The sequence below is a fragment of the Pseudochaenichthys georgianus genome, chromosome 5, assembly GCF_902827115.2.
Source record: "Pseudochaenichthys georgianus chromosome 5, fPseGeo1.2, whole genome shotgun sequence".
Taxonomy (NCBI): Eukaryota; Metazoa; Chordata; class Actinopteri; order Perciformes; family Channichthyidae; genus Pseudochaenichthys; species Pseudochaenichthys georgianus.
The window spans coordinates 2,173,336-2,199,155 of record NC_047507.1 but is presented as its reverse complement, the minus strand read 5'-3'; the positions used below and the strand labels follow the sequence as shown (position 1 = coordinate 2,199,155).

Sequence of the window (25,820 nt, the reverse complement as noted above, 5' to 3'; positions counted from 1 at the left end):
CAGAATTTGTGTGATTATACAACATTAAATTAAATAAACCCCACTGCATATATACATCTGTTACACATGGTTGCTCTGAATCTCGGGCCTCTGTTTGGCTACACCACTCCTCTTGCCCCCTTGGTAAAACAACACGTAGGGGATACATCATTATTTGCACCAGCAACATGTCTGAATATCAAGCTCTTCGGCCATGGTCGGCAAGTAATATACAGTACATTCATCTGGCACTCCTGGCAGACTCTCTCCAACACAAAAAAGCGACACAAACGAAAAAAGGAGAATATTGGGCTATTGGCTCGACTGTGTATCTTGCTCTCGGGAGATATCCACCCGTGTCCGCGTGTCCGGGTTTCCGAAGAGGCTGGCTAACACCACCAGCGGGTCTCTGCGGTCTCGCGCTGACGGCTGCCGACCTATTAGCAGGGCCTCTACCCACACCGTCGGAGGACTGCACGTCCACACCGTGGCTTGGTAGCCGAGTAGCAGAGATCCACACACAACCATCTAACTCCAGAAGAGACCGGATAGCTCCCACAACACCGGAGAGCTGCAGGTCCGCGCCGAGGGCTGGCGGCCTAGCAGCGGAGATTTGCGCGTTGCCGGCTGGCTTCGGACGATGCGGGCTAGCGGAAGAGCTAGCTCTGCCAACGGGTCTCTGTGGTCTCGCGCTGACAGCTACTGGCCTAGCAGCAGGGTCCATCTCCACACCATCAGAGGACTGGGGGTCCGCACCGAGGGCTGGCGGCGTAGCGGCGGAGATCCACGTGTCGCCGGCTGGCTTCAGACGAGGCGGGCTAGCTGAACGGCTAGTACTGCAGAGGGACTGTGGGTCCGCGCCGATGGCTAGCGGCCTAGAAACAGAGAACCACAAACCAACAGCTAGCTCTGTCTGCTCCAATATCAACAATGGCACCGAGGTAAAGCCTAGAAATCCGGTATTTAAAAAACACTGTTACACAAAAATGTTTCAAACAGCGAATCAAGCAAAAACAATGTGGGATCCTCGGTGCAAGCCGAAGGGACTATTCAGTGGACATTTACATTTCCGCATCATCTGCAACAAACATGAACAGTTAGAACATCTCCTCCTTGAGTCCAATATTGACTGTTTGGAAATATCTGAATCTTGGCTAAAACAGTAGTCAACATCTTCTATTGTATCTTTGTCAGGATATAATGTGTTTAGGACGGACAGACTGAAGGGAAAAGGAGGGGTGTGTTGCTTTATGTGAGGAATACCTTTACTTGTAGGGAGATTGCTCTTCCAGCTAATGTTGAGTTTGATTGTGTTGGTGAGGAAATCACACTATCTGAGGAAATGTCCCTCACCATGATTTGTCTGTATCGACCACCCACCGCTAAGGTGGATTTCTATGACCAGGTAAAACTCATGCTGAATTCCTGTGACTCCAACAAAGAGCTAATTATTTTAGGAGACTTTAACATAAAGTGGAATGACAAACAAAATAGAAAGAACATATAACGGATCACGGATAATCACAACTTAATACAGCTAATGGATCAACCGACTAGAATAACCAAAACCTCCAAGACTATGATAGATTTAGTATTTACTAACAAAGCTGACAGAATAGTTAAAAGATACAACTTCCTGACTGGTCTTTCTGACCATAATCTTGTTCTTTTTGCCAGGAAACTCACAAAAAAAAGGTTCATGGCCACACCTAAAACCCCTGCCTTGGGTTCACACTTCATCCCCAAAAACCTGTAACAAAATGTTATGGATGCAGTGTAAATGATTAATTGGGGGGGACTCTGTCCTCTGAAGATATTGGTGAAAACAGTGATCCGTTTATATCTCAAATTAACTTGACTTTTAAGAAACATATTAAGAAAGTATCCAATACCATTAAATTCAACTTGCAACATTTTAAACAAATTAGACCTTTATTTGCAAAGTCATACCTCCACTGTATGATTCTATCCCACATTGAATACTCTTTGTGCCACAAACCTGAAACCCATAGAACAGCTGTACAAGAGAGCTATCACAGTGTTTGACAGAAAGCCAAATTCATCCCACCACTGTACCATCCTTGAAAAACACAATTTCTTGAGTTTTGACCAATTAAGTGTTTTTTTTTATAAATGGTTACATGGACTGGCCCCCCCTCCCTTAGAGGAATTCATCCAAAAAAAACACACTGGACGCTGCACTAGGTCAGAAACCAGAGGAGACTGTGAGGTCCACCGCAGACGGACAACTTTTGGACAAAATGTCCTCTCCATTAAAGGCAGCTCATTGTGGAATAGCCTCCCAACTGAGATACGGGATTGTCCCACTCTCAATAGTTTTAAAGGACAACTCAAAGAATGGGTTAATGCACTTTTATACAGGGGTATCTCCTCTTGCACTTTAGGCATCTCTTGTATATTCTCTTGCACTTTATATATCATAGCTGCTACATTGTACTGCCGTGTGGTACATGCTTGTATGCTGCTCATGCTCTTCCTGCATATCATGTATTTATTTTTGCTATGTATATAAATGTCATGTTCTTATATGTTGTATGTGACGGGACTACGGATGGGAATCAGCTCAAAGCTAAAATCCGGCTAATTTACACTTGTAAGCATTATTTTGTTTTAAAGTGTTCATCAATGTGCATTGTCCCGGTTGAAATAAACGATTAAATGAAAAAAATGAAATAGGGAGGGGGGGGAGCAGGAGCTCCAACAAGCCGTTTAGGACAGAGAGTGAATACACATACTATACAGAGATGCTGTATGAGAACACCAATGTGATTTTGGAACATTGACCAATGTAAATCTATTCTAGTAGACCTCAGCAATGGAATTATGATCAGTAGAAATGGCCATGACATGGGACCTTTAATGGTTAATTGCAGCCTTGATTTAACCTGTTTAGCCTGAGCCTGTTTTTCAGGTCTCAGGCTCGAAAATGACATTCCCAGAACAAATGACCATATCTTCCCTTCTAAAAGGGTTATATTAATAATCTTTTTTCTCAAAGTAATGATACACCTGTGAGTTGGATGTAGAACAGTCAGAATCAATATAGATGTTTTTTATTTTAAAGAAAATTCAGATTGAACAGAGTAAAAAACTGTACATTTGTAGTGTCCGTCCACAAATTATTGTTTACTTATAGTGAAAACTACCCTTGGATGATGGTAAGGTAGACTAAAAGCTTTAGGAATCCAAAGTACAACATATAATAAGTACCATGTATCAAGATTTATGCAAAACAAGTGACATTTGACCTTTTTAGAGAGGTTTAGCAAAAATAAATTCCACCTCTGAGGTGATTTGGGTGGAAATGGGGGTTTTACCGTTTCTCTGGAACCCATTGGTCGATTTTGATGATTGACATCTCTTTCTGACCGTTAGAGCCAATAGAATCGAAGGGGAATCTCCCCACTCACACACATGGTAAAAACAAAAGGTGGGGGCTTCACGCACCCAGTTTTGCATTAGAGTGAAGCTGTCTCTAGCTCTGACATCTAGAAACGGAAAAGCAGGTGTATTGCTTATGGATTATCAGAAATAATTTCAAAGTGACACATTGGATTAACCTATGGACTAACTTCAGCATCGTTTTTATCGTTTTAATGCCATTGAAGACCACTTTTCACCAGACTACGACACAGGTGAGCCATGTTAGCGTTTTTAGCTACCTAGCGCTACATGTTTTAATGTCTATTTTTGTTTATAAAGTCGCAAGTTCATATCATTGAAAAGATAAATATTAAGGTTTTGTGAGTGAATTTAGGTGCAGTAATCTGTTAGCATTTTTCGTTTGTTGCTAATTCAGAGGCTCAGCGTTAGCATTGTGTTTTTTTTTTTGGAAAACAAATACAAATTATCAGTTAGATGAGTTTCTTCCCGTTACATGGATATAAAACATTCATAGTTTATTAAATGAACATGCCCTCAGACACTGTTTCCTGCAAGATGTTGCGGGAGGACCCCGGTACCGGGGTCTCTCGGGCTTAACAGGTTAAACATACAAATCCCAGGTCTTGATTGACTTCTTGCACTATTTGTACTTTTACATTTGTTTTATTGTTTTATGTCTTATTATATTATGCTGCATTGTTGGAGGAGCTTGGGACTTGAGTTGTTCATTGCCACATCTCCACTGTAGCTGTGCATCTGACAATAAAGCTTTGAATCTTTGAATGTACAGTCTCTCTCAGTGTATCGCCTGTTTGGTTCGTTCTCCTCGGTCGTACTTTCATCCTCTCCTCCACTGTCCTGCATCCTTTAAAGCAGAAATGCATCCGGATGTTTGCGCGGAACTTCTTGTCTCTAAGGCCGTAGATGAGAGGGCTGAGAAGACGAGGAAGGACGTTGGTGAAGACGAAGGTGCTGAAGAAGATATCTGTTCTCTTGTGGGGCCAATTGGTGACGAGGAAGAGGTTGATGAAGGGCGCGATGAAGGACAGCAGGCAGAGGAGCAGCTGGACCCCGTGGAGCAGGATGGTGTTTCGGGCGTTTCTCATCGAGGCTCGACTCACACCTGAAACCCCCCGAGCTGCGAGGAGCACGTTCAGATAGGTGAGGACCACCGCGAGGAAGACGAAGGAGAACAGGAGTACCTGAGGAGGAAGAGGGGAGTACTTATTAACAGAGATGACAAAAGTACACACATTCTTTACTCAAGTAGAAGTACAGATACTCGTGTTTAAAAATACTCTGGTAAAAGTAGAAGTACTGACTAAACTTATTTACTCAAGTAAAAGTAAAGAAGTATGGGCTTTGAAATGTCCATCCATCCATCTTCTCCCGCTTATCCGTGGTCGGGTCGCGGGGGTAGCAGTTCCAGCAGAGAGCCCCAAACTTTCTTTTCCCTGGCGACATCAACCAGCTCTGACTGGGGGATCCCAAGGCGCTCCCAGGCCAGCGAAGAGATATAATCCCTCCACCTGGTCCTAGGTCTACCCCTTGGTCTCTTCCCAGCTGGACGTGCCTGGAACACCTCCCTAGGGAGGCGCCCAGGTGGCATCCTAACTAGGTGCCCGAACCACCTCAACTGGCTTCTTTCGACGCGAAGGAGGAGCGGCTCAACTCCGAGTCCCTCCCTGATGACCGAACTTCTCACCTTATCTCTAAGGGAGACACCAGCCACCCGGCGGAGGAAACCCATCTCGGCCGCTTGTATCCGCGATCTCGTTCTTTCGGTCATGACCCATCCTTCATGACCATAGGTGAGGGTAGGAACGAAAATGGCCCGGTAGACAGAGAGCTTTGCCTTCTGGCTCAGCTCCCTTTTCGTCACAACGGTGCGGTAAAGCGACTGCAATACCGCTCCCGCTGCTCCGATACTCCGGCCCATCTCACGCTCCATTGTTCCCTCACTCGAGAACAAGACCCCGAGATACTTGAACTCCTTCACTTGGGGTAAGGACTCATTCCCTACTTGGAGTGGACAGTCCATCGGTTTCCTGCTGAGAACCATGGCCTCAGATTTGGAGGTGCTGATCCTCATCCCAGCCGCTTCACACTCGGTTGCGAACCGATCCAGTGCGTGCTGAAGGTCGCAGACCGATGAAGCCATCAGAAGCAGATCATCTGCAAAAAGCAGTGGTGCAATCCTTAGTCCACCGAACTGCAGACCCCCCCCCCCACGACTACGCCTCGAAATCCGATCCATGTATATTACAAACAGGATTGGTGACAAAGCGCAGCCCTGGCGGAGGCCAACCCTCACCGGAAATGGGTCCGACTTGCTGCCGAGGACCCGGACACAGCTCTCGCTTTGGGAGTACAGAGATTGGATGGCCCTGAGTAGAGACCCCCTCACCCCATACTCCCGCAGCACCTCCCACAGTAACTCCCTGGGAACCCGGTCATACGCCTTCTCCAAGTCTACAAAACACATGTAGACCGGATAAGCGTACTCCCAGGCCCCCTCCAGGATCCTTGCGAGAGTAAAAAGCTGATCCGTCGTTCCACGACCAGGACGGAATCCGCATTGTTCCTCCTCAATCTGAGGTTCGACAATCGGCCTGACCCTCCTTTCAAGTACCTTGGAGTAAACTTTCCCGGGGAGGCTGAGTAGTGTGATGCCTCTGTAATTGGCACACACCCTCTGATCCCCCTTTTTGAAAAGGGGGACCACCACCCCGGTCTGCCACTCCTTCGGTACTGTTTCCGACTTCCACGCAACGTTGATGAGACGTGTCAACCATGACAGTCCCTCAACACCCAGAGCCTTCAGCATTTCCGGGCGGATCTCATCCACCCCCGGGGCTTTGCCACTGTGGAGTTGTTTGACGACCTCAGTGACCTCCCCCCGGGAGATTGGTGTTGATCCCCCGTCATACTCCAGCTCTGCCTCTAACATAGAGGGCGGAGTTGTCGGGTTCAGGAGTTCCTCAAAGTGTTCCTTCCAACGCCCCAACACTCCATCAGTTGAGGTCAACAACGTCCCATCCTTACTGTACACAGCTTGGATGGTTCCCTGCTTCCCCCTCCTGAGGTGTCGGACAGTTTTCCAGAACAACTTTGGTGCCGCCCGAAAGTCCTTCTCCATGTCTTCTCCAAACTTCTCCCACACCCGCTGCTTTGCCTCGGCCACGGATGAGGCTGCTGCCCTTCGGGCCTGTCGGTACCTTGCAACTGCCTCGGGAGTCCCCCGGGATAACAAATCCCCGAAGGCCTCCTTCTTCAGTCGGACGGCTTCCCTGACCACCGGTGTCCACCAGGAGGTTCGAGGGTTACCGCCCCTTGAGGCACCTAGGACCTTGAGACCACAGCTCCCCGCCGCGGCTTCGGCAATAGAGGCTTTGAACACCGACCACTCTGGTTCAATGTCCCCAACCTCCACAGGAATGCCCGAAAAGCTCCGCCGGAGGTGTGAGTTGAAGGCCTCCTGAACTTGGGCCTCCTCCAGACGTTCCCAGTTCACCCGAACTACACGTTTGGGCTTACCAGGTCTATCCAGAGGCTTCCCCCGCCACTCTTTGAAATGTACTTCAGTAAAAAGTACCCATAACTAGCAGCTGTTTTAAAGGTCCCATGTCATGGCCATTTCCACTGATCATAATTCCATTGTTGAGGTCTACTAGAATAGATTTATACCGTGCAATTTTCCAAACTCACATTTGTTTCGCATACAGCATCTCTGTAAAGTATGTGTATTCAGCAGTATTCACTCTCTCCACTAAACGGCTCGTTGCAGCTCTTGCCCCCCCCCCCCCCCCCCCCCCTCCCTGTGAGCCCAGTGTGCTCCGATTGGTCAGGACCAGTTTGGACGTTGTGAATCGCGCTGAGCTCCGTGGAGGTGTGATTTCCTTGTTTAGCGATACACAGCGAAACACATCAAAACTCATCCTGAGCACACACAAAGTCACAGCCGAAGTAAAAACAATAAGTGTGGCTTGATATTGAGTAAGAAAAAGGTTGATAAACGCTGTGAGAATGGGTCTGCAGAGAGGATTTCGGCGCGATCCCAACTGTCTGTTATCAGCCTGCAGCCAGGGAGGAGAGATCAGCAGAGCTGCATGCACTGAGCGTGTGAGGAAGTCCGTGGATTGGTCAATTTGGACCAATCAAGGGGGGGCTTAACGTAACGGCTCCGCGGACGTAACGTAACGGCTCCACGGATTGGTCCATTTCGTCCCGGATACGGATGGCATCATGCGTACCCGGAAGAATCAAATGGACAATGACGTATCTCCAACGAGGCGTTTTGGGGAGGAATTTTCTGTGCTACAGGGTGTACTTTGAGGGTTTTGACTCTGCAGACTGTTTACATGCATAAAAACCTTCATAACACACAAGGGGACGGGTACTAACCGGAAAAGCATGACATGTGACCTTTAAATAGTACCTGACCTCCCTTTTATATTAATAGAACAATAATGTCATTGTTAGCTAATGAATGTTTCCATGCCGAACAGCGGCAACATGACAACGTTTTCATTGGTCCCTCTTCTTTAGAGAAGACCAGGAAATGATGGATACACGGATCGTGTTCAAATCAATAGGCACGCGATGACTCTAAATAATAATGATCACGCCACCAAACACACATTCAAACTAAAGGAACCAGCTGTTTGGAAAATGTGAGAAGTAGAAAGTACAGGTATTTGAGTTCAACATGTAAGAAGTAGAAAGTACAGGTATTTGGGTTCAACATGTAAGAAGTAGAAAGTACAGGTATTTGTGCAGTAACCCCAGCGGTACCACGAGGAGAGCAGCCGCCATGAGACCCAGAGTCTGCATGATGGTCAAAGCTGTCACTGTTGTCCCCTGTCGCAGTCTGCAAACTGCCTGAAGCAGGGATACCTGTCTTCTCTCAGACAGGGTGGCACGTAGTCTGCCTGCATCGAGCAGAATCCCCAGATACTCCCCCTGCTGGTGAGGTATGGGACTGCTCTTCTTCCAATTGACCGCAATCCCCACTTGGATCAATTGGGCTGTGTTTGCCCCTTCCTTGGACCTGGCCATGACTATGAGGTCGTAAAAGAAAACCCTCATGCCATGGTCGCGAAGCGGCTGAAGCGCTGTGGCCACACATTTGCTGAACGCGCGTGGGGATAGGGAGTAGCCAAACGGTAGTCTGTTGTACTCGTAGGCTAACCCCTGGAAGGCAAAACACAAATACTTTCTGTGCTTTGGAGTAATTTCGAAAGTAAGCGTCCTTCAGGTCGATGGTTGTGAACCAATCTCCCGGCTGCACTATTTCCAGTAATTGTTTTACATATGGAACTTTTTGCAGGCAATGTGCTGATTTAGGCTGCGAAGATCCAGAATGGGTCTGAACTCTGGACGCACTACTCCCGATTCTGTCTTCTTGGAAACCAGGAAGTACATAGTAAAGCCCATCTCTGTCCTGAGAGTGCACAACAGACACAGCCTGTTTTTGCAACAGGGCCTGCATTTCTGTTGAAAGGAAACCTATCTCCTCCTGGGATGATAGATTTGCCTCTCTTATGCCCCTGAATGGAGGAGGGATGCTGCAAAACTGGAGTGAGTAACCCAGTCTCAGTGTCCTGTCCATCCACTTTGTCAGTACACAGCTGAGCTTCCATTCCCCATAAAACTGTGTTTAGGGGACATGCAAGCAGCTGTGGAGCCGCAGCTAAGAAGCTGTAGTACTCTCTGGTGGCCTCATCACCGTTACCATCAACATCCCTTAACACCTGCATTGAGGAGATAAAGGCTTGGATGCAACAACACTTCCTGCAGCTTAATAGCTCCAAAACAGAAGCTATTTTAGTTGGCACACCAAACCAGGTCCAGTCATCCCCCATAACCCACATGACCTTTTCTGGCCAAAACATACCCCTCTCCACAGCAGTTACCAACCTGGATGTACGATTTGACAGACATCTGACCTTTGACACCCACATCAAACATCTGTGCAAAACCTCCTTCTACATGTACCACCTCAGGAACATTGCAAAACTCCTGTCAGATGCTGATCAACTGGTCCATGCTTGATTACTGCAACACTCTCCTCATCGGGGCTCCTAGCAGGAGACTTCAGAAGCTCCAATACGTACAGAACAGTGCCGCTAGGACCCTGATGAGGGTGAGAAAATACAACCACATCACACCCGTTCTTCATTCCCTCCACTGGCTTCCTGTCTCATTCAGGATAGAATACAAGATCGCATCACTGACCCATCAATGCATCCACGGGAATGCTCCTCCACACTTGAAGGAACTTCTCACATCGCAAACCTCCACACGCAACCTCCGCTCCACAACAAAGCATCTGCTTCGCCCCCCCGAGGACCAAACTCTGCACAATGGGGGATTGGGCTTTCTGTGCAGCTGCTCCTCACCTGTGGAATTCCCTCCCAGACTACCTGAGGACTCCACAGACCACTGTGGAGAAAGGCCTAAAAACCTTTCTTTTCAAAAAAGCCTTAAATTAAACTTTGTTTTTATTATGCCTCCTGTACCTTGGGATTGCTGTTAGCAATGAAAGGCGCTTTTCAAATCGGATTTATTATTGTTATTATTATTACTCCGCTGCCAAACCTTCAATAAAAGGACGTTTGGCCCATGTGGGGCTGACAAAGAAAGTGCCGATTTTCTACTGAGGTCCTTGAACGCGGCATGCTCTCATGGGGCCGCGGCTCCGTCATAATGCCGTTTCTTTGAAACGGACATTATGGGGAAATGTGGAATTGTGGAGAGAGATGACTCTTACTCTAGGATGAATGCAATCGTTTTTACTGAATGCATTTTTCACACACACATCACTCAGTGTTTCTCAAACGTTTTCATACCAAGGACCACTTAACCAATAAAAAAACACTAGCGGACCACCTAACCCCATAAATATCCAAAAACACATAGTTTTTCTAGAGCAGATTACAAATCGCCTGAAATGGTACAAACAAGTGAAACTTAAGCTCGCTCCATTGCGGAGAATAAATTAAAAAAAATAATAACTGACAATTGTGAAATACCAATATACTTACGGACCACCAGTGGTCCGCGGACCACACTTTGAGAAGCACTGCTCTAGACTAGGGTTACAATACGTAACCCAACGTTCTTCTGCGGAGGTCCTTGAACGCACCGCGGCCACTCGCCTTCGTATTAACACTGTGTTTCACATTCAATGGTGAAATGCATTAATCGGAGCTATTATACCAGGCAAGGTGTGTTTAGAGGTTCTCTGCCCAGCCTGCTGCCTGCTGGAAGCAGATGGGCTGCCACGCTCCCCCGCCATGGTCATCACCAGGGGGAAGTCCTGGCGGGAAGTCCTGGCGGACAGACCTAGGCGGTGGACTTCCATGGACGCCGGAACCGGAAGTGCCTGACAACGAGAAGTCCTCATCATCCTCCTCCCCGGCAAACGGAGCCATTCGCCCCGCTGGAATGGCGAACGTGAATGGCACCACCTCTGCCATATCCTGGTCCCCCAAATACTCTAAGCAGAGGTGGTGGGGATCGGCGCCCGCTATTAAGCCAGGGCACGAAGGACAGGCCCGGGTCTCTAGAAGTGGTGACTCCATGAAGGTATAATAACTTCTTTCTTCTTCTTTCAAACGTTTTACTTTCTCTGAGGTGTTGTCCTGCTCAGTGAAGAGCAAAGGATGACAGGATCAGGAGGCGTGGCGGCCTTATATACTGTGTGCCTGCGCGCGCATTCAGTTAGGCTCGCCCTGATTGGCCGGCTACGTTTATACAAACTCAGTGTGTGAATGCTCACATAGCATGGTTGAGAGTAGTGCTCATATAGCCCAGTAGAGGACGGAGCCTGTGTGAGATATAACTAAAGCTATTGTGGAGTAAAAGTACACCATATACCACTGAACTATAGTCGAGTAGAAGTACAAAGCAGAACAAATGTAAATACTCAAGTGAAGTACCTCAAAAGTGTTTTTTAACAACGTGACTGAATGTACTTAGTTACTTTACACCACTGCCTGAGGGAAATGCGTGACAAACACAAATATCAGGGAGAAATTCAACGAGATAACAAATACCTCCACCACGAGACTGAGGGTCACGTGGTACGGTGTGTTGTAGACGAAGGAGGCGTGACAGAGGACCGTCTTTGAGAAGACAGACAGAGGCTGAGTGATGAGGATGATGATGATGTCAGTGAAGGCAGGGATGAAGGACACGAGCCAGATGAGAGCGATGAGGAGGTGGGCTCTCTGCACCGTGCAGATCTGGACGTGATGAAGAGGAAGACACACGGCGATGTAACGCTCCATCGCCATGCCAGCCAGATTCAGAGGGCTGTTCCTGGAGAGAGAAACACACAGGTTTTGTTTCCCCCCCTTAAGTTCTTTGGATCTAAGGCTTATCAAGTCATACCCTTGGTGTTCAGTCAACATGACACACACACACACACACACACACACACACACACACACACACACACACACACACACACACACACACACACACACACACACACACACACACACACACACACACACACACACACCACACACACACACACACACACACACACACACACACACACACACACACACACACACACACACACACACACACACACACACACACACACACACACACACACACACACACTTTGATCTGTTAGAATAGATATATAGATAGATAGTTTATTAATCCCAAATTGGGAAATTCTACTTTTACTCAATTACAAGACCTATTGTAACACCTGTTGGTGGTGATTAAGACGACCAGCATGATCCAGCAGGGGATGAATCCTGGGTTGCCGGTGTAGGTGGCGATCACTAGCCCCAGAGAAAGTGTCAGCATGATCATGTCGTTAATCACCAGGTGGATGTACAGCACATACCTGCAGGAGAGGAAGAGGAAGAGGAGGAGAACATGAGGAAGAGGATGATAAAAACAAGAAACATATGTAAACAGGAAAGAGATGGGAGCGTCATGTTGAAGATGTCCTCAAAACCTGGTTAAAATCACTGATTCGGTCATAATAATAAAAACATGAATATAGCGATGTTTCGGAAACAATATATTTTTGTTTTTTCCATCAGATTTGACTTTTGTACTTCTAGCACACTACTGGAGTTATTCGGACATTTGAAACACTCCTATGTACCACCCAATTCCTCAAAGTCTATACAATCAAATACAAATACTAACACATTGGTAAGGTCTAAGGTCTAATCTATATCCGTAATTGTGATGAAATAGCAGGTTAAAACAGGATCAACAGCTTGAAAAGTTGAACTTTTCTCAACTTTCGAAGCGAGCAAAGGAGGCAAAGCAAAGCTTGACATCACCCCATTCAAAGTGAATGGGAAGCGTCTCCATTGAAGCACGCAATGCTCCCATGTGGACGTACCGTTAGAATATTAGCTGAACATACCATGGACTGATAATTCACAGTTTAAACCTCTTCATTTGAACCCCTGCTGAGATTACAGAGTGCCCAAAAAACACTTTTTCTGGAAACTCAATCAATCAATCAATGTTTATTTATATAGCCCAATATCACAAATGTTACATTTGTCTCAGTGGACTTCACAGTTTGTACAGAATATCAGTATCAAAATACGACACCCTCTGTCCTTAGACCCTCTGTCCTTAGACCCTCTGTCCTTAGACCCTCTATCCTTAGACCCTCACATCGTACAAGGAAACACTTCCGGAGAAAACCCACAGTTTAAAGGGAACATGGGAGAAACCTCAGGGAGAGCAACAGAGGAGGGATCCCTCTCCCAGGACGGACAGACGTGCAATAGATGCAGTGTGTAAATCGAAGAGATCATACATTTTCAATCCAATCCAAATCTGAATTATCTACTCTCATGGATCACTGTGACTAAAACAACATGTGATAAGGGCTGCACAATTAATATATATGTTATGCACTATATGGACAAGTGCAATACGAGTTTCAATGAGATTTTACACCTGTATAAATAAAGGCTAAATCAAAATTACTCAAATCGCAGGATGCAGAATATTTGTAAAAGGCGAAATATGTTTTTAAATTGTAATAATAATAATACATGTTATTTACAAAGCGCTTTTCCTGGTGCTCAAAGTGCTTTACAAGCAACATACAGATACAAAGTTTAACGAAGAACCTTGGAGCTGCAGAGATATCAGAGCCATTCATATCCTGCAAAAATAATAAATCCCTCCAATTACTGTGAATAATGTCGCAGTTGCGATATCAGTCAACTCATCTTAGATACTTATTTTTTCCAAATTGTGCAGCCCACATTTCAATCATTTAGTATTTCTTGTTTTAGGGCGACAACCTTTCCATATGTTAAAAGGACATTTGCTGTCACCTAAACAAAGTTTCAATCTATTTTAATATACTTGTTTTAGAGCAAAGCATTAATACAACAGCTTATTCCAACCTTTACCTCGACATGTAAGCAGATCTGAATATCAAGTACAATCTGTTTTACTGTGACTATGTTCACATCTCTGTTTATCACCTGGGGTCTCGCTGGAAGTCCTTGCTCTTGAAGTATGTGTAGACAAAAGCTCCATTGATGCAGATGATGGTGAATACCAGGACAAAGGTGATGAAGTTCTTTGTGAAAGCTTCGTTATAGCTGTCGAAACGTCTGCTGGAGTTCATATTGTCCTCAGAGCTGGAGACACAAAACACAGATTAAATGAGAATAAGAGCCTTCGTTGTTCTTTAGTGAATCAAACTCCTTAGCTTAGCTCTAAACATGCCTGCTGTACGAGGAACAGGAAGAGCAGCAGTTCATTATATAACAATAATACAAATATAACAACATGTAAACTAATGAATGTTAACATAGTGGTTTTCTGGGATTAAACATAACACTATTAAAACAAACAAAACAAAATCTGAAAATCTGGATGTTTTTTTCTGCATTTAGTTGAAGCTTTTAAAGGCCTTTTGAAGAAGAACACAGTCAGACAACGGTATTATTATAATAAAAATATAACAAAATGTAAACATCTAAGGAAAGTTAACTTTGACATTTTAAAATGAATTAATCTCACTATTTGTGCACCTAGAGTCATACACATTACATTTAAACTATCCACAATATAAATACGGTACGTTTTTAAAACGTTGCAACATTAAATCGTTTCACACTTCTTACTTCAGCGACAGACTCCTACCTGCTGACTCTCTGAATCCTCCAGCTGCCGGTCAGCTCCTTTATAATGTGTGTGTGGGTGTGTGTGTGTGTGTGTGTGTGTGTGTGTGTGTGTGTGTGTGTGTGATGAGCATTGTGAACTTGTGATCATTAAAGGTAGCGAGGATGTTCCCACTTAATCAAAATGTGCATTAATTTACCGACTTTGTAGAATGTATAGGATTCTCAGGATTATATTTACATTTGATTTAATGTGTGTGTGTGTGTGTGTGTGTGTGTGTGTGTGTGTGTGTGTGTGTGTGTGTCTGTCTGGGGTTGGGCTGTTAAGGTTTTGGCAACACATATTTGTATTGCACTTAACATTGAATTAAACAGAGAACTTCTTCCACTTCCATTATGTGCTTTATTTCTGCTGATGTACAAACCAGGCTTGCACAGAACTTGAATAACATTTCCTTTTATTTCTTCCACATTATAATGTAGAGCTGATCCTGCTGAACAACATGTAAGTATGATAAACCACAGATGTTATTTTCTGCAATAGTCCAACATCCAATGGTGAAAATCCCGGAGGAGATGCTAACTTCCAGGTCGGACTACAACAATACGTCATCTCTCCGATAGTGATGTTACGTTGGCGAACGATCCGATTCTTTTGAACGACTCTTTGGTACGAACGAAGGTAACCCAGTCGTACTTGGTGAAAGCCTAAGACACTCAAATCCAGCACCAGACACTTTTTACGCTGCTATAGACAATCTTGCACTAATACACATTCTCAAATATTGAAGTGACTGTTATTTTGTATATATTGTGTTTTTATTTAGGTCTTAATGTGTGCACATGTAAAAATGTGTCTTTGATTCTGTATTTATAGGTATATACATATTTGCACACATGTTTTTATATACATTTGTTTTATATTCGGGATTGTGAGAAACTGAGTGAGTATTTCGATCTCTCTGGAGGATTGACAATAAAGTTGACTTTGACTTGACTTTGATTATCCAGGTGATTATTTCGCAGATGAACCTATTAACCCCTTAAGAAATGGAACGGCTCTCGGAAAGGAACGGAGCCATACCATCCGGCTTCCTTCAAAGAGCCGTAATTGCCATCACTATGCTGCTCTACTTCCCCTAAATGTTCCCTAAAACCGTAGATCACGGGGCTCAGGAAACGGGGGATGATGTAGACGACCAGGAAGAAGATGTAGCGGATCTCCAGACTGAAGCGAGGGAAAAGAGAGATGAGAGCCACCTGAAGGGAAGGAACTACAAAGGTCAGCATGCACAGCAGCAGCTGGAAGAAAATCAGAGAAATAGAAAAGTATATTTAGTTATTTACAACATTTACAACACACAATGTGGTCTTCTAGGGTATTGTATACATCATTTAAAGTATAGATTATCAAGCTACTAGTCCCCATCTTTAATCGTAAACAGTTTAATTGAGAGGCCACTATTTGTGTTTTTCAACTTTAACATTCAAATTATAAGGAAGAGGATTAGGGCCACATTGGAGAAACAGTTTTGGGATGGGACCAAAAGTTCAACAAATCAGAGAAAAATTCAGATTTCTGTGAAAAGATTATTTGTTTTTTTCGAAAATCTCAAAATACTGACAATAATAGCAGATTAGAAATAAATAAAATAACTGTTGGTCACATCTATGAATAATTTCACATGTGGCCGAAATGTACAGGAATCTGTCCATTTCAATCACATTTGATGACCCGTCCAGGGTGACTTTCTTCCCCAGGAATTAGTGTCTGAAAGCTGGCTAACATTACTTTAAATACAGTGTGCACATGGCTTTATTACCCATGAAATAGTGTGTGAAAGCTGGATGAGTTTGATGTGAATTTAAGGAAGATATGGCCATTTCATCCACACCTCACGACTCCCATTAAAAGTGATTGAAATGTACAGGAATCTGTCCATTTCAATCACATTTGATGACCCGTCCAGGGTGACTTTCTTCCCCAGGAATTAGTGTCTGAAAGCTGGCTAACATTACTTTAAATACAGTGTGCACATGGCTTTATTACCCATGAAATAGTGTGTGAAAGCTGGGTGAGTTTGATGTGAATTTAGGGAGGGAGAGCAGCAGCAGCAGCAGCAGCAGCAGCAGCAGCAGCAGCAGCAGCAGCAGCAGCAGCAGCAGCCGCCGCAGCAGCAGCAGGCTGTGACCCTGGCGGAAATACATTGATTGTTTTAGCCAGGAATAAGTGTTTAGAAGGCGGGTAAAGTGTTCCTGCAGCTCCTCCATGACGGTAATAATGATTAGATATAATTGCCAGGGCAGAAAGCTCTTTTTAAAAGTGAAAAAACGATTTGAAACCGTTTGAAATGACTGGCGGGTGCTGATGGAAAGCAGGCGGAAATAAATTGATTGTTTACCCAGGAAAAGGTGTTTAAAAGGCGGGTAAAGTGTCCCTGCAGCTCCTCCATGACGGTAATAATGATTAGAAATCATTTACAGGGCAGAAAGCTGTTTTTAAAAGTGAAAAAACGATTTGAAACCGTTTGAAATGACTGGCGGGTGCTGATGGAAAGCAGGCGGAAATAAATTGATTGTTTACCCAGGAAAAGGTGTTTAAAAGGCGGGTAAAGTGTTCCTGCAGCCCTTTAAATACAGTGTGCACATGGCTTTATTACCCATGAAATAGTGTGTGAAAGATGGGTAACTTTGCTGTGAATTTAAGGGAGATATGGCCCTTTCAAACAGGGAGATGTACAGGCCTTTATTACCCACGAATTAGTGTCTGAAAGCTGGCTAACATTACTTTAAATACAGTGTGCACATGGCTTTATTACCCATGAAATAGTGTGTGAAAGCTGGGTGAGTTTGATGTGAATTTAAGAAAGATATGGCCATTTCATCCACACCTCACGACTCCCATTCAAAGTGATTGAAATGTACAGCACTCTGTACATTTCAATCACATTTCACGACCCGACCAGGGTGACTTTCTTCCCCACGAATTAGTGTCTGAAAGCTGGCTAACATTACTTTAAATGAATGGTGCACATGGCTCTGTTACCCATGAATTAGTGTGTGAAAGATGGGTAACTTTGCTGTGAATTTAAGGGAGATATGGCCATTTCATCCACACCTCACGACTCCCATTCAAAGTGATTGAAATGTACAGCACTCTGTACATTTCAATCACATTTCACGACCCGACCAGGGTGACTTTCTTCCCCACGAATTAGTGTCTGAAAGCTGGCTAACATTACTTTAAATGCATGGTGCACATGGCTCTGTTACCCATGAATTAGTGTGTGAAAGATGGGTAACTTTGCTGTGAATTTAAGGGAGATATGGCCATTTCATCCACACCTCACGACTCCCATTCAAAGTGATTGAAATGTACAGCACTCTGTACATTTCAATCACATTTCACGACCCGACCAGGGTGACTTTCTTCCCCACGAATTAGTGTCTGAAAGCTGGCTAACATTACTTTAAATGCATGGTGCACATGGCTCTGTTACCCATGAATTAGTGTGTGAAAGATGGGTAACTTTGCTGTGAATTTAAGGGAGATATGGCCATTTCATCCACACCTCACGACTCCCATTCAAAGTGATTGAAATGTACAGCACTCTGTACATTTCAATCACATTTCACGACCTGTGTAGACTGGCTTTCTTACCCATTAGGTACACCGACAAAGGCACCTCTTCGGGGCCGCTCCAAGACCCCCAAAACACGGACTGAGGAGCTCCAGGATCCCTCCCATGTACCTCCAGAACCTCGAGCACCTTGGGTCCCCGGGCCCCCGAACTTAAGCACTCCCCCACGGACTAAACCAAGATGATCACACCCTCAAGAATCTCGTGCCCCTGGCTACACTTAAAGGGGGTCTACTTTGCGGTGCTTTGCCGTCCGCCCATCGGCACCCATAGTCGGCCTTCTTCACAGCAGCAGCACCCAACCTCCATGGAGGATTTTGCTCGTGCCCCTGGCTACACTTAAAGGGGGTCTACTTTGCGGTGCTTTGCCGTCCGCCCATCGGCACCCATAGTCGGCCTTCTTCACAGCAGCAGCACCCAACCTCCATGGAGGATTTTGCTCGTGCCCCTGGCTACACTTAAAGGGGGTCTACTTTGCGGTGCTTTGCCGTCCGCCCATCGGCACCCATAGTCGGCCTTCTTCACAGCAGCAGCACCCAACCTCCATGGAGGATTTTGCTCGTGCCCCTGGCTACACTTAAAGGGGGTCTACTTTGCGGTGCTTTGCCGTCCGCCCATCGGCACCCATAGTCGGCCTTCTTCACAGCACCACCTGCCCTGCTGGAGGTTCACACTTTAACTTTTTTTACCCTCTTCTACCTTACAAATCATCCCACACTTGAGCACTCCTCACTCGGACTAAACACCTACATGCTACCACCAGAACCAGAATATCGTGCCCCTGGGGATCTTAAAGGAAGAAAACCCATAGTGGGATTTAAAAACAGAAGACTTAGTAATTTTAACAAACTTTATTTACAGTAATATTGACAGTAATAAATACATTCAAACAGGATATAACGTATTTACAAGGGGACTGATTACAACAACACACTGCATATTTACAAGTTGATCACTGGCAACAGTGGGTGAAGTTGGGGCAGAGTATGGCACCCTCTCTTCACCCATGTCTGACGGGTTGTGTTCGGCCAGTGACTGGTCCCTCTACGGGACATGTCTTGGTAGGGAGTCTTGGTAGGGAGCCGGGCTGTGCTCCTCTCCAGAGCTGTCACTGTCGATGTCAATACCCGCAAAAGTGTCTTCATTTCCCGCTGCTGCTGCTGTTGATGCCGCCGCCGCTGCTTGCAGTGACTCTGTGAAGAGCAACCGAATGTCCGCAGCCTCCTTCAAAGAAGGATTATTCGCGTAAAATTTGTCCGCAGTTGCAGTGTTGTGACACATGAAATCACTCACTCTTTGGCGGTTGCCTTTGTCTTGAAACCTCTTCGCATTATCGGCGTGGACTGTGCGGAGGTCGGTGAAGTTAATGGGACTGCGGAGCCCCACATCAGCCCATGCCAACCTCAGGGAGTAGGCAAGCTTCCTGAACGGGTTCTTCCCCTCTGTGTACAGAAAGTAACGGCTCTGGGTGCAGGTCAGCGTACCCTTAATTTCCAGCCACCTCTTCATCCATCCAAATTCTTCTACGGTGAGGTACAGCTGCGCCTCCCCGAACGCGTTGGCCGTCTTGTGGTTACTTACCTGTTATGACAGAGATAGAGAGTGTCAATACAATGTCAATCATGCATATAACTGCCAGAATAAATACATTGATTAATAGCACTCACATGAACCAGGTAGCCGAAGGCAGTGCCAGTTGTATCCGCCTTTTGGACCTCGACGTTGGTCATGTTGGAGTAGACCCCCGGACGGTGGCCATAAATGCAGCTCCAATGAAGAGTCATATACCCATAGAGCAGTGTCCGGGTCGCGGTAGTCGGATTGCTGGCCATCACATCCAGGAGCTGAGGGATGCGAGTGGTGGTCGAAGTCAAGCATGTCATTAGGTCGTTGTGGCTCGGCAGACCTTCCATCTTGTCACGCTTCACTTGCATCTGGTGGATAAGTACTTTTCTCTTCAGGGACTTCAGGATGGCAACTACTTCCCGTTTGATTAAAATCATGTCGGTTTGGCTGAGCCTGCTCCCCTTGCACGGTGTGTCGGCCATGTACTTGAGAAAGTGTGATATATTCTTGATGTAGAAGTCGGAGGTCGTGACCTGAAGGCTTGACTTCATCAGGCTCCGGGACCACCCGCGTATCCTCTTGAGATCCCTCAAAAAGAGCCAGTCAGACAGGCGATTTAAACCGTGTGCCATGAAACTGAGGAACGACTTCACTCTGCTTAGTTTGGAGACTGTGTTTTCCTGGAGCCTCACTGGTGGGTCGATACCTGCATAATGCTCCCGGTATCCTTGCAGATACTCCTCTGTGAAATATAAACAGTACTTTAATGACAACACATGATGTGTTACAGAAACTGCATGTGTCACATAGCCAAAACACTTACCCATGATCCGTGGGAATGTTATGTCCCGCATTATATTTCCCCGGCCCCTGCCCCGGAACCAGGGGGAATTTATGGGAGGGGAGGTTGACGAGGCCTCGGTATGGATGGATGCAGGCTCTGAGGAGCTGGATGAATGGGTGTGAGAGCCAGTGGGGGACTTGCTGCAGGCGGGAATGGGAGACGTGCTGCAGGCGGGAATGGGAGACGTGCTGCAGGCAGGAATGGGAGACTTGCTGCAGGAGGGACCTTTCGACTTGGATAGCCTCGTTGGTGTCGACTCTGGTCGGGGTCGTTTCTTCAGAATGACCCGCTCTCGTTCCTCCCCATCGAACGCGGGCATGTCCCCGGCCCGCTGATCCATCCTCTGTCGCTTGTCCTTTATCCTCTGCTGCAACTTGCAGCGCAGGGATTTCACCTCAGCAGCATATATGTCCCGCTGAGCCCTCACTGCGTTAGCCTCCAGCCTCCATTCTTTGCAGTCCGGGTTGTCACATTCATTCACCGGGGACAAGGGTGGAGGTTGTGACAGTATATCGTCGTCTGCCACCGTGTCAACAGCCCAAGGGGTAATCATTTATATGGTGGGGTTTGTCATTCGGAGTTCATAAAGCTCCTTCTTGGCCACTGTCATTTTCATTTGATTTTGAACCACATGTAGTTCCTCCCGGGCCAGCTCAACATGGTCTCTGGCCAAGTGGCGATCCAGCCTTGTGCCGCGGTACTCGCATCCCAGAATGGTACAGGGATGGAGCCTAATGTTGGTCCGTCCGTTGGCCAACAACAGCAGAATTTTTCTTTCATCCAAGTTACGCACACCATGGTTCCTCTGTAGGTGCTTGCTCAGGGCACGGTAGGAGCTATTGCAGATCGGACAACGGACCGCCATCCGACCTGTATTCTTGAGCATTTCGGTACCGGGAAATGTCACCAGAATCGTGGGTAAAAAAGAAGGAAGCGTGAAAAGACTCACGAAAGACGCACTCAGCTTATTTTCAAATCAGTGTTTGTTTTCATTTGCATCATGGTGCGGTGTCCCATTTAGGCACTCGTTAGGCGGGCAGAGATCCCTGTAATCTCCCCTCACGTTCCTCCAGAGTCTGATTCTCCCAAAGGATACCCGACAGTTTCGGGTACGACCCAGAGGGCGCACGGTGGACGGCCAGGGCGAGGCGGTGCTTTACCGTCCGCCCATCGGCACCCATAGTCGGCCTTATTCACAGCAGCACCACCCAACCTCCATGGAGGATTTTTCTCGTGCCCCTGGCTACACTTAAAGGGGGTCTACTTTGCGGTGCTTTACCGTCCGCCCATCGGCACCCATAGTCGGCCTTATTCACAGCAGCACCACCCAACCTCCATGGAGGATTTTTCTCGTGCCCCTGGCTACACTTAAAGGGGGTCTACTTTGCGGTGCTTTACCGTCCGCCCATCGGCACCCATAGTCGGCCTTATTCACAGCAGCACCACCCAACCTCCATGGAGGATTTTTCTCGTGCCCCTGGCTACACTTAAAGGGGGTCTACTTTGCGGTGCTTTACCGTCCGCCCATCGGCACCCATAGTCGGCCTTATTCACAGCAGCACCACCCAACCTCCATGGAGGATTTTTCTCGTGCCCCTGGCTACACTTAAAGGGGGTCTACTTTGCGGTGCTTTACCGTCCGCCCATCGGCACCCATAGTCGGCCTTATTCACAGCAGCACCACCCAACCTCCATGGAGGATTTTTCTCGTGCCCCTGGCTACACTTAAAGGGGGTCTACTTTGCGGTGCTTTACCGTCCGCCCATCGGCACCCATAGTCGGCCTTATTCACAGCAGCACCACCCAACCTCCAGTGGAGGATGTTATCATGCCCCTGGCAACACTGGTAAACACTGGTAACATCTGTCTAGCCGCTGACAGGAACTTGACATCGGAACTTGACATCGCATTTCCATTGAGCGGACTCCCGTACATGTGAAGGGCAAGTCCCACGGTACCTCCGTTCATAAGGCTGACATTTGCCTTACCCTGATAGAACATGTATCCTGGTAAAACTAGTATCCCTTCTTGCCCTTCCTAAGAAAAGTGTCAGAGTTATCTCCAGTACATCCATCTGCAGTGGGATCAATAAAGTACTTATTATCTTATCTTTCTACATAAACCCACCTGTGGAGCAGCAATATAAGTTAAAGTCAGAGAAAGTGGAAGGAAGATCTTTTGTGAAGCTAACCCTAACTCTGATAGAACATGTATCCCCTCTTGCTCTTCATGAGTAAAGTGTCCTAGTTAGTTATCTCCAGTACACCCACCTGCAATGGGATCAATACAGTACTTATCTTTCTACATAAACCCACCTGCAGTCCATGGAGCAGCACAGTGTTTCTCGCTCTCTTCACCGAGGCCAGACCAGTAGAAGCAGCCTGGGCCGCGAGCATTATCTTACAGTAGGTGTAGAGAAGAGTCAGAGCCACGAAGGACAAATAAACCCCGTCAAACACACAGTTCTTATAGTAGATGGACGGGTGGCGGAAGAGCAGCGGGTGGTCGCAGAAGATGGGGGTGTTGAAGAGGGAAAGAGGCTCGTGGACGACGGTGATGAGCAGGTCTGTGAGGGGGGGCGTGGCGGTGAGGATGAGGATGATGAAGATGAGGAGGAAGGTGCATGGGACGGAGCACATGTGGATGTAGTGCATAGGGAAGCAGATGGAGAGGTAACGCTCCAACGCCATGCCGGCCAGGATGAGAGGCGTGGAGCGGGTGGTGAGGACCGCCGTCATTATCTGAGGGGACAAAGGGGGGGAGGTAGTCTTTAATTAAAATAACAATACTTTTCAACCCAGAATCACTTACACATAATGACGGAGATGGCAAAAGTAAACACATCCTTTAGTACAGATACTCGTGTTTAAAAATACTCTGGTAAAAGTGGAAGTACTGACTAAACTTCGATACATATATTGTAAAATAGGGCCTCTTAAAGATGCACGGCTCACCAGGAAGCAGCAGACGGAGGCGTGGATCTTCCTGAAGATGTAACTGACGACGTACAGCGCTGTAACGAGGCTGAGCTGCAGAGCGTCGTTTATCACCATGCAGATAAACATGATGTAGCGCGGGTTCTCATAGAAGAGTCTGCAGTCAGTTTATGGAGCTTAGCCCACAATTACCGGAGGTTCCAGGCCGAATTTGGGAGCTCATAGGCGGCCTGCCAGCTCCCACCCGTGGAAAGCAAAAAAAAGTAAAGAAAACGGTCAATTATATCTTAAAATAATCAAAAATGAAGTTTAAAAAAATCCTCGAAAAAACGGCTAAGTGCCAACGGAGGAGGGGCTCAAAAAAGCGCAAGTCTTCGGCGCTTCGGGCGGAAGCCCCGGACACATTTTCACTCCCCCGTTGCATTTTACAACGGAGAGGGGAATCGAGACCTCCCTTCATGTTTTCCAAGCTACCATCCGCACGAAATCGGAAACCCACTTTTTGAGAGCACTTAGAAAAAAACCGGCTGTTTCACATCATGGAGGAATGTGTCCGCTACATGAGTGCTTTGGCTCGGATAAAATTGTTGCCTGGAGGACCCCAATCATGGTTCTTACCAAACTTTAAGTTTTTGAACTGGTCTCTGGAGGAATTCAAGGGGAGTTGTCAGGGAATTATGAGACACTATTTTCGGATACATTTTATCCATTTTCACCCTTTTCTCTGGTTCTTCCAAAAGTTAACTTGGACTTTTTCTGATTTTGGAGGAATGTGAGGGGAGTTGTCTTGGGAGTCTACCCGCATATGAGGCACTATTTTCGGACACATTTTTATCCATTTTCACCCTTTTCACTGGTTCTTCCAAAAGTTAACTTAGACTTTTTCTGACTCTGGAGGAATGTAAGGGGAGTTGTCAGGGGACTCTACCCGCATATGAGGCACTATTTTCGGATGCATTTTATCCATTTTCACCCCTTTTCTATGGTTCTTCCAAAAGTTAACTTGGACTTTTTCTGATTTTGGAGGAATGTGAGGGGAGTTGTCAGGGGAGTCTACCCGCATATGAGGCACTATTTTTGGATACATTTGATCAATTTTCATCCTTTTCTCTGGTTCTTCTATAAGTTAACTTAGACTTTTTCTGACCCATGTGCATCACCCTGGATCTCTGCCTGTGAGTGTGGGACCCTGCTTACAGCAGTGACTCTGCTGTACTTATGTTCTTGTACATTTCATGAGTCAAATGTGGATGAAATGGACAGGTTTCAAGCTTCTTTCCTGGGTTACATAGTGCTGTGAAGCAGCCTGTCCTCTGGGTGGGAGAGCGAGGTGATGTCAGGAGCTCTCTGGGTCACAGCCTGCTGCTGCTTTTAAACAGACTCAAAGACAGTTTTTTCCCAAGAGCCATCATTCCTCTTAACACCTGAAAGTCATACCTCTTAATCATCCTGCATGTGAAATAAATTTGACTCTATATATATGTAATTATTATTATTATTATAAATACATACTATTATTATTTATTACTTTTTAGATTTAATTTGTTATACCCCTGGAAATAATTACTGCATTGTATTCCTTATTCCTAAGTATGTATGCTGTATTTGTTTTCTTATGTTGTGATGTTTTTTGTTTTGATGGCACCTTTTGAAAGGGAGACGCATTTCTTTCTCTCATTGTACATGTATAACAACTTTAAATGACCCTATTATATAATACAATATATAAGTATATATTATACAGCTGATGCAGTTAATTTTAACTTGTTAATTCACTGCTGGCAAGTTTAATCTATTCAAAAGGCAGCATTGTTTACAAGTTGATTTTAGTATCATTATTTGAACCTGAAAAGTAGCTTGCATCTTTTTTTATTGAATAAATGCAGAATTAAAATATGTCTCTGTGTTGACTGGAAAGTAAACGAGCAGAAAATGGAAAATACGTTTTATATATGTTTCTTTTCATATCAAAACATACATTTGCATATTTAAACATACCATTTCAGGCAACTTGTAATACAAAAAATAGGTGTCTTGATGCAAGGGATTATACAAACCTTTTCTCACATTCAGTAGACAAAAATAATCGGAATATTAATCCATAATGACATTAATGGTTAATAGCAGCCTGTGTCTGTTGATTGTGTGTATACAGGTATGTACATATTTTTATATATATTGGTTTTTTGTATTCAGGATTGTGGGAAACTGTATTTCAATCTCTCTGTCTGTACACACAAACTGAAAGATTGACAATAAAGTTGACTTTGATTTTGACTTGATTTAAACAGGGTCAAATCCCAGGTCT

At 45.7% G+C, this 25,820-nt stretch overlaps 2 protein-coding genes across 2 annotated transcripts; both read right to left on the bottom strand.

Annotated features, from left to right (window-relative positions):
* Positions 1-291: 291 nt before the first annotated feature.
* On the bottom strand, positions 292-24,960 carry LOC117447379 (uncharacterized). The gene is made up of 11 exons (XM_071203251.1): positions 24,950-24,960; positions 23,531-23,669; positions 22,892-23,317; positions 15,610-15,827; positions 13,881-14,039; positions 12,116-12,256; positions 11,445-11,709; positions 9,443-9,520; positions 8,179-8,577; positions 4,221-4,586; positions 292-507 (listed from the first exon to the last, which is right to left on the bottom strand). The coding sequence occupies exons 1-11, from the start codon at positions 24,958-24,960 to the stop codon at positions 292-294; spliced, it is 2,418 nt and encodes an 805-aa protein (XP_071059352.1).
* On the bottom strand, positions 19,009-21,671 carry LOC139433839 (uncharacterized). Its single transcript, XM_071203268.1, has 3 exons — positions 20,556-21,671; positions 19,834-20,474; positions 19,009-19,747 (listed from the first exon to the last, which is right to left on the bottom strand). Exons 1-3 carry the CDS (start codon positions 21,127-21,129, stop codon positions 19,211-19,213), a joined length of 1,752 nt encoding a protein of 583 aa, XP_071059369.1. The 5' UTR covers positions 21,130-21,671; the 3' UTR covers positions 19,009-19,210.
* Positions 24,961-25,820: the final 860 nt, after the last annotated feature.

What these genes read in the sequence shown, in the direction of transcription:
- LOC117447379 (XM_071203251.1), bottom strand. An exon ending in CCTCCGTCTGCTGCTTCCTG is followed by an intron (nt 23,318 to 23,530) that starts GTGAGCCGTGCA and finishes TTGTCCCCTCAG; the next exon opens with ATAATGACGGCGGTCCTCAC. An exon ending in GTCTTAATCACCACCAACAG is followed by an intron (nt 11,710 to 12,115) that starts GTGTTACAATAG and finishes TTCTCTCTCCAG; the next exon opens with GAACAGCCCTCTGAATCTGG.
- LOC139433839 (XM_071203268.1), bottom strand. Translation starts at nt 21,129, where the DNA reads ATGATTACCCCTTGGGCTGTTGACACGGTGGCAGACGACGATATACTG. An exon ending in AACATTCCCACGGATCATGG is followed by an intron (nt 20,475 to 20,555) that starts GTAAGTGTTTTG and finishes TATATTTCACAG; the next exon opens with AGGAGTATCTGCAAGGATAC. An exon ending in CCTTCGGCTACCTGGTTCAT is followed by an intron (nt 19,748 to 19,833) that starts GTGAGTGCTATT and finishes CTGTCATAACAG; the next exon opens with GTAAGTAACCACAAGACGGC.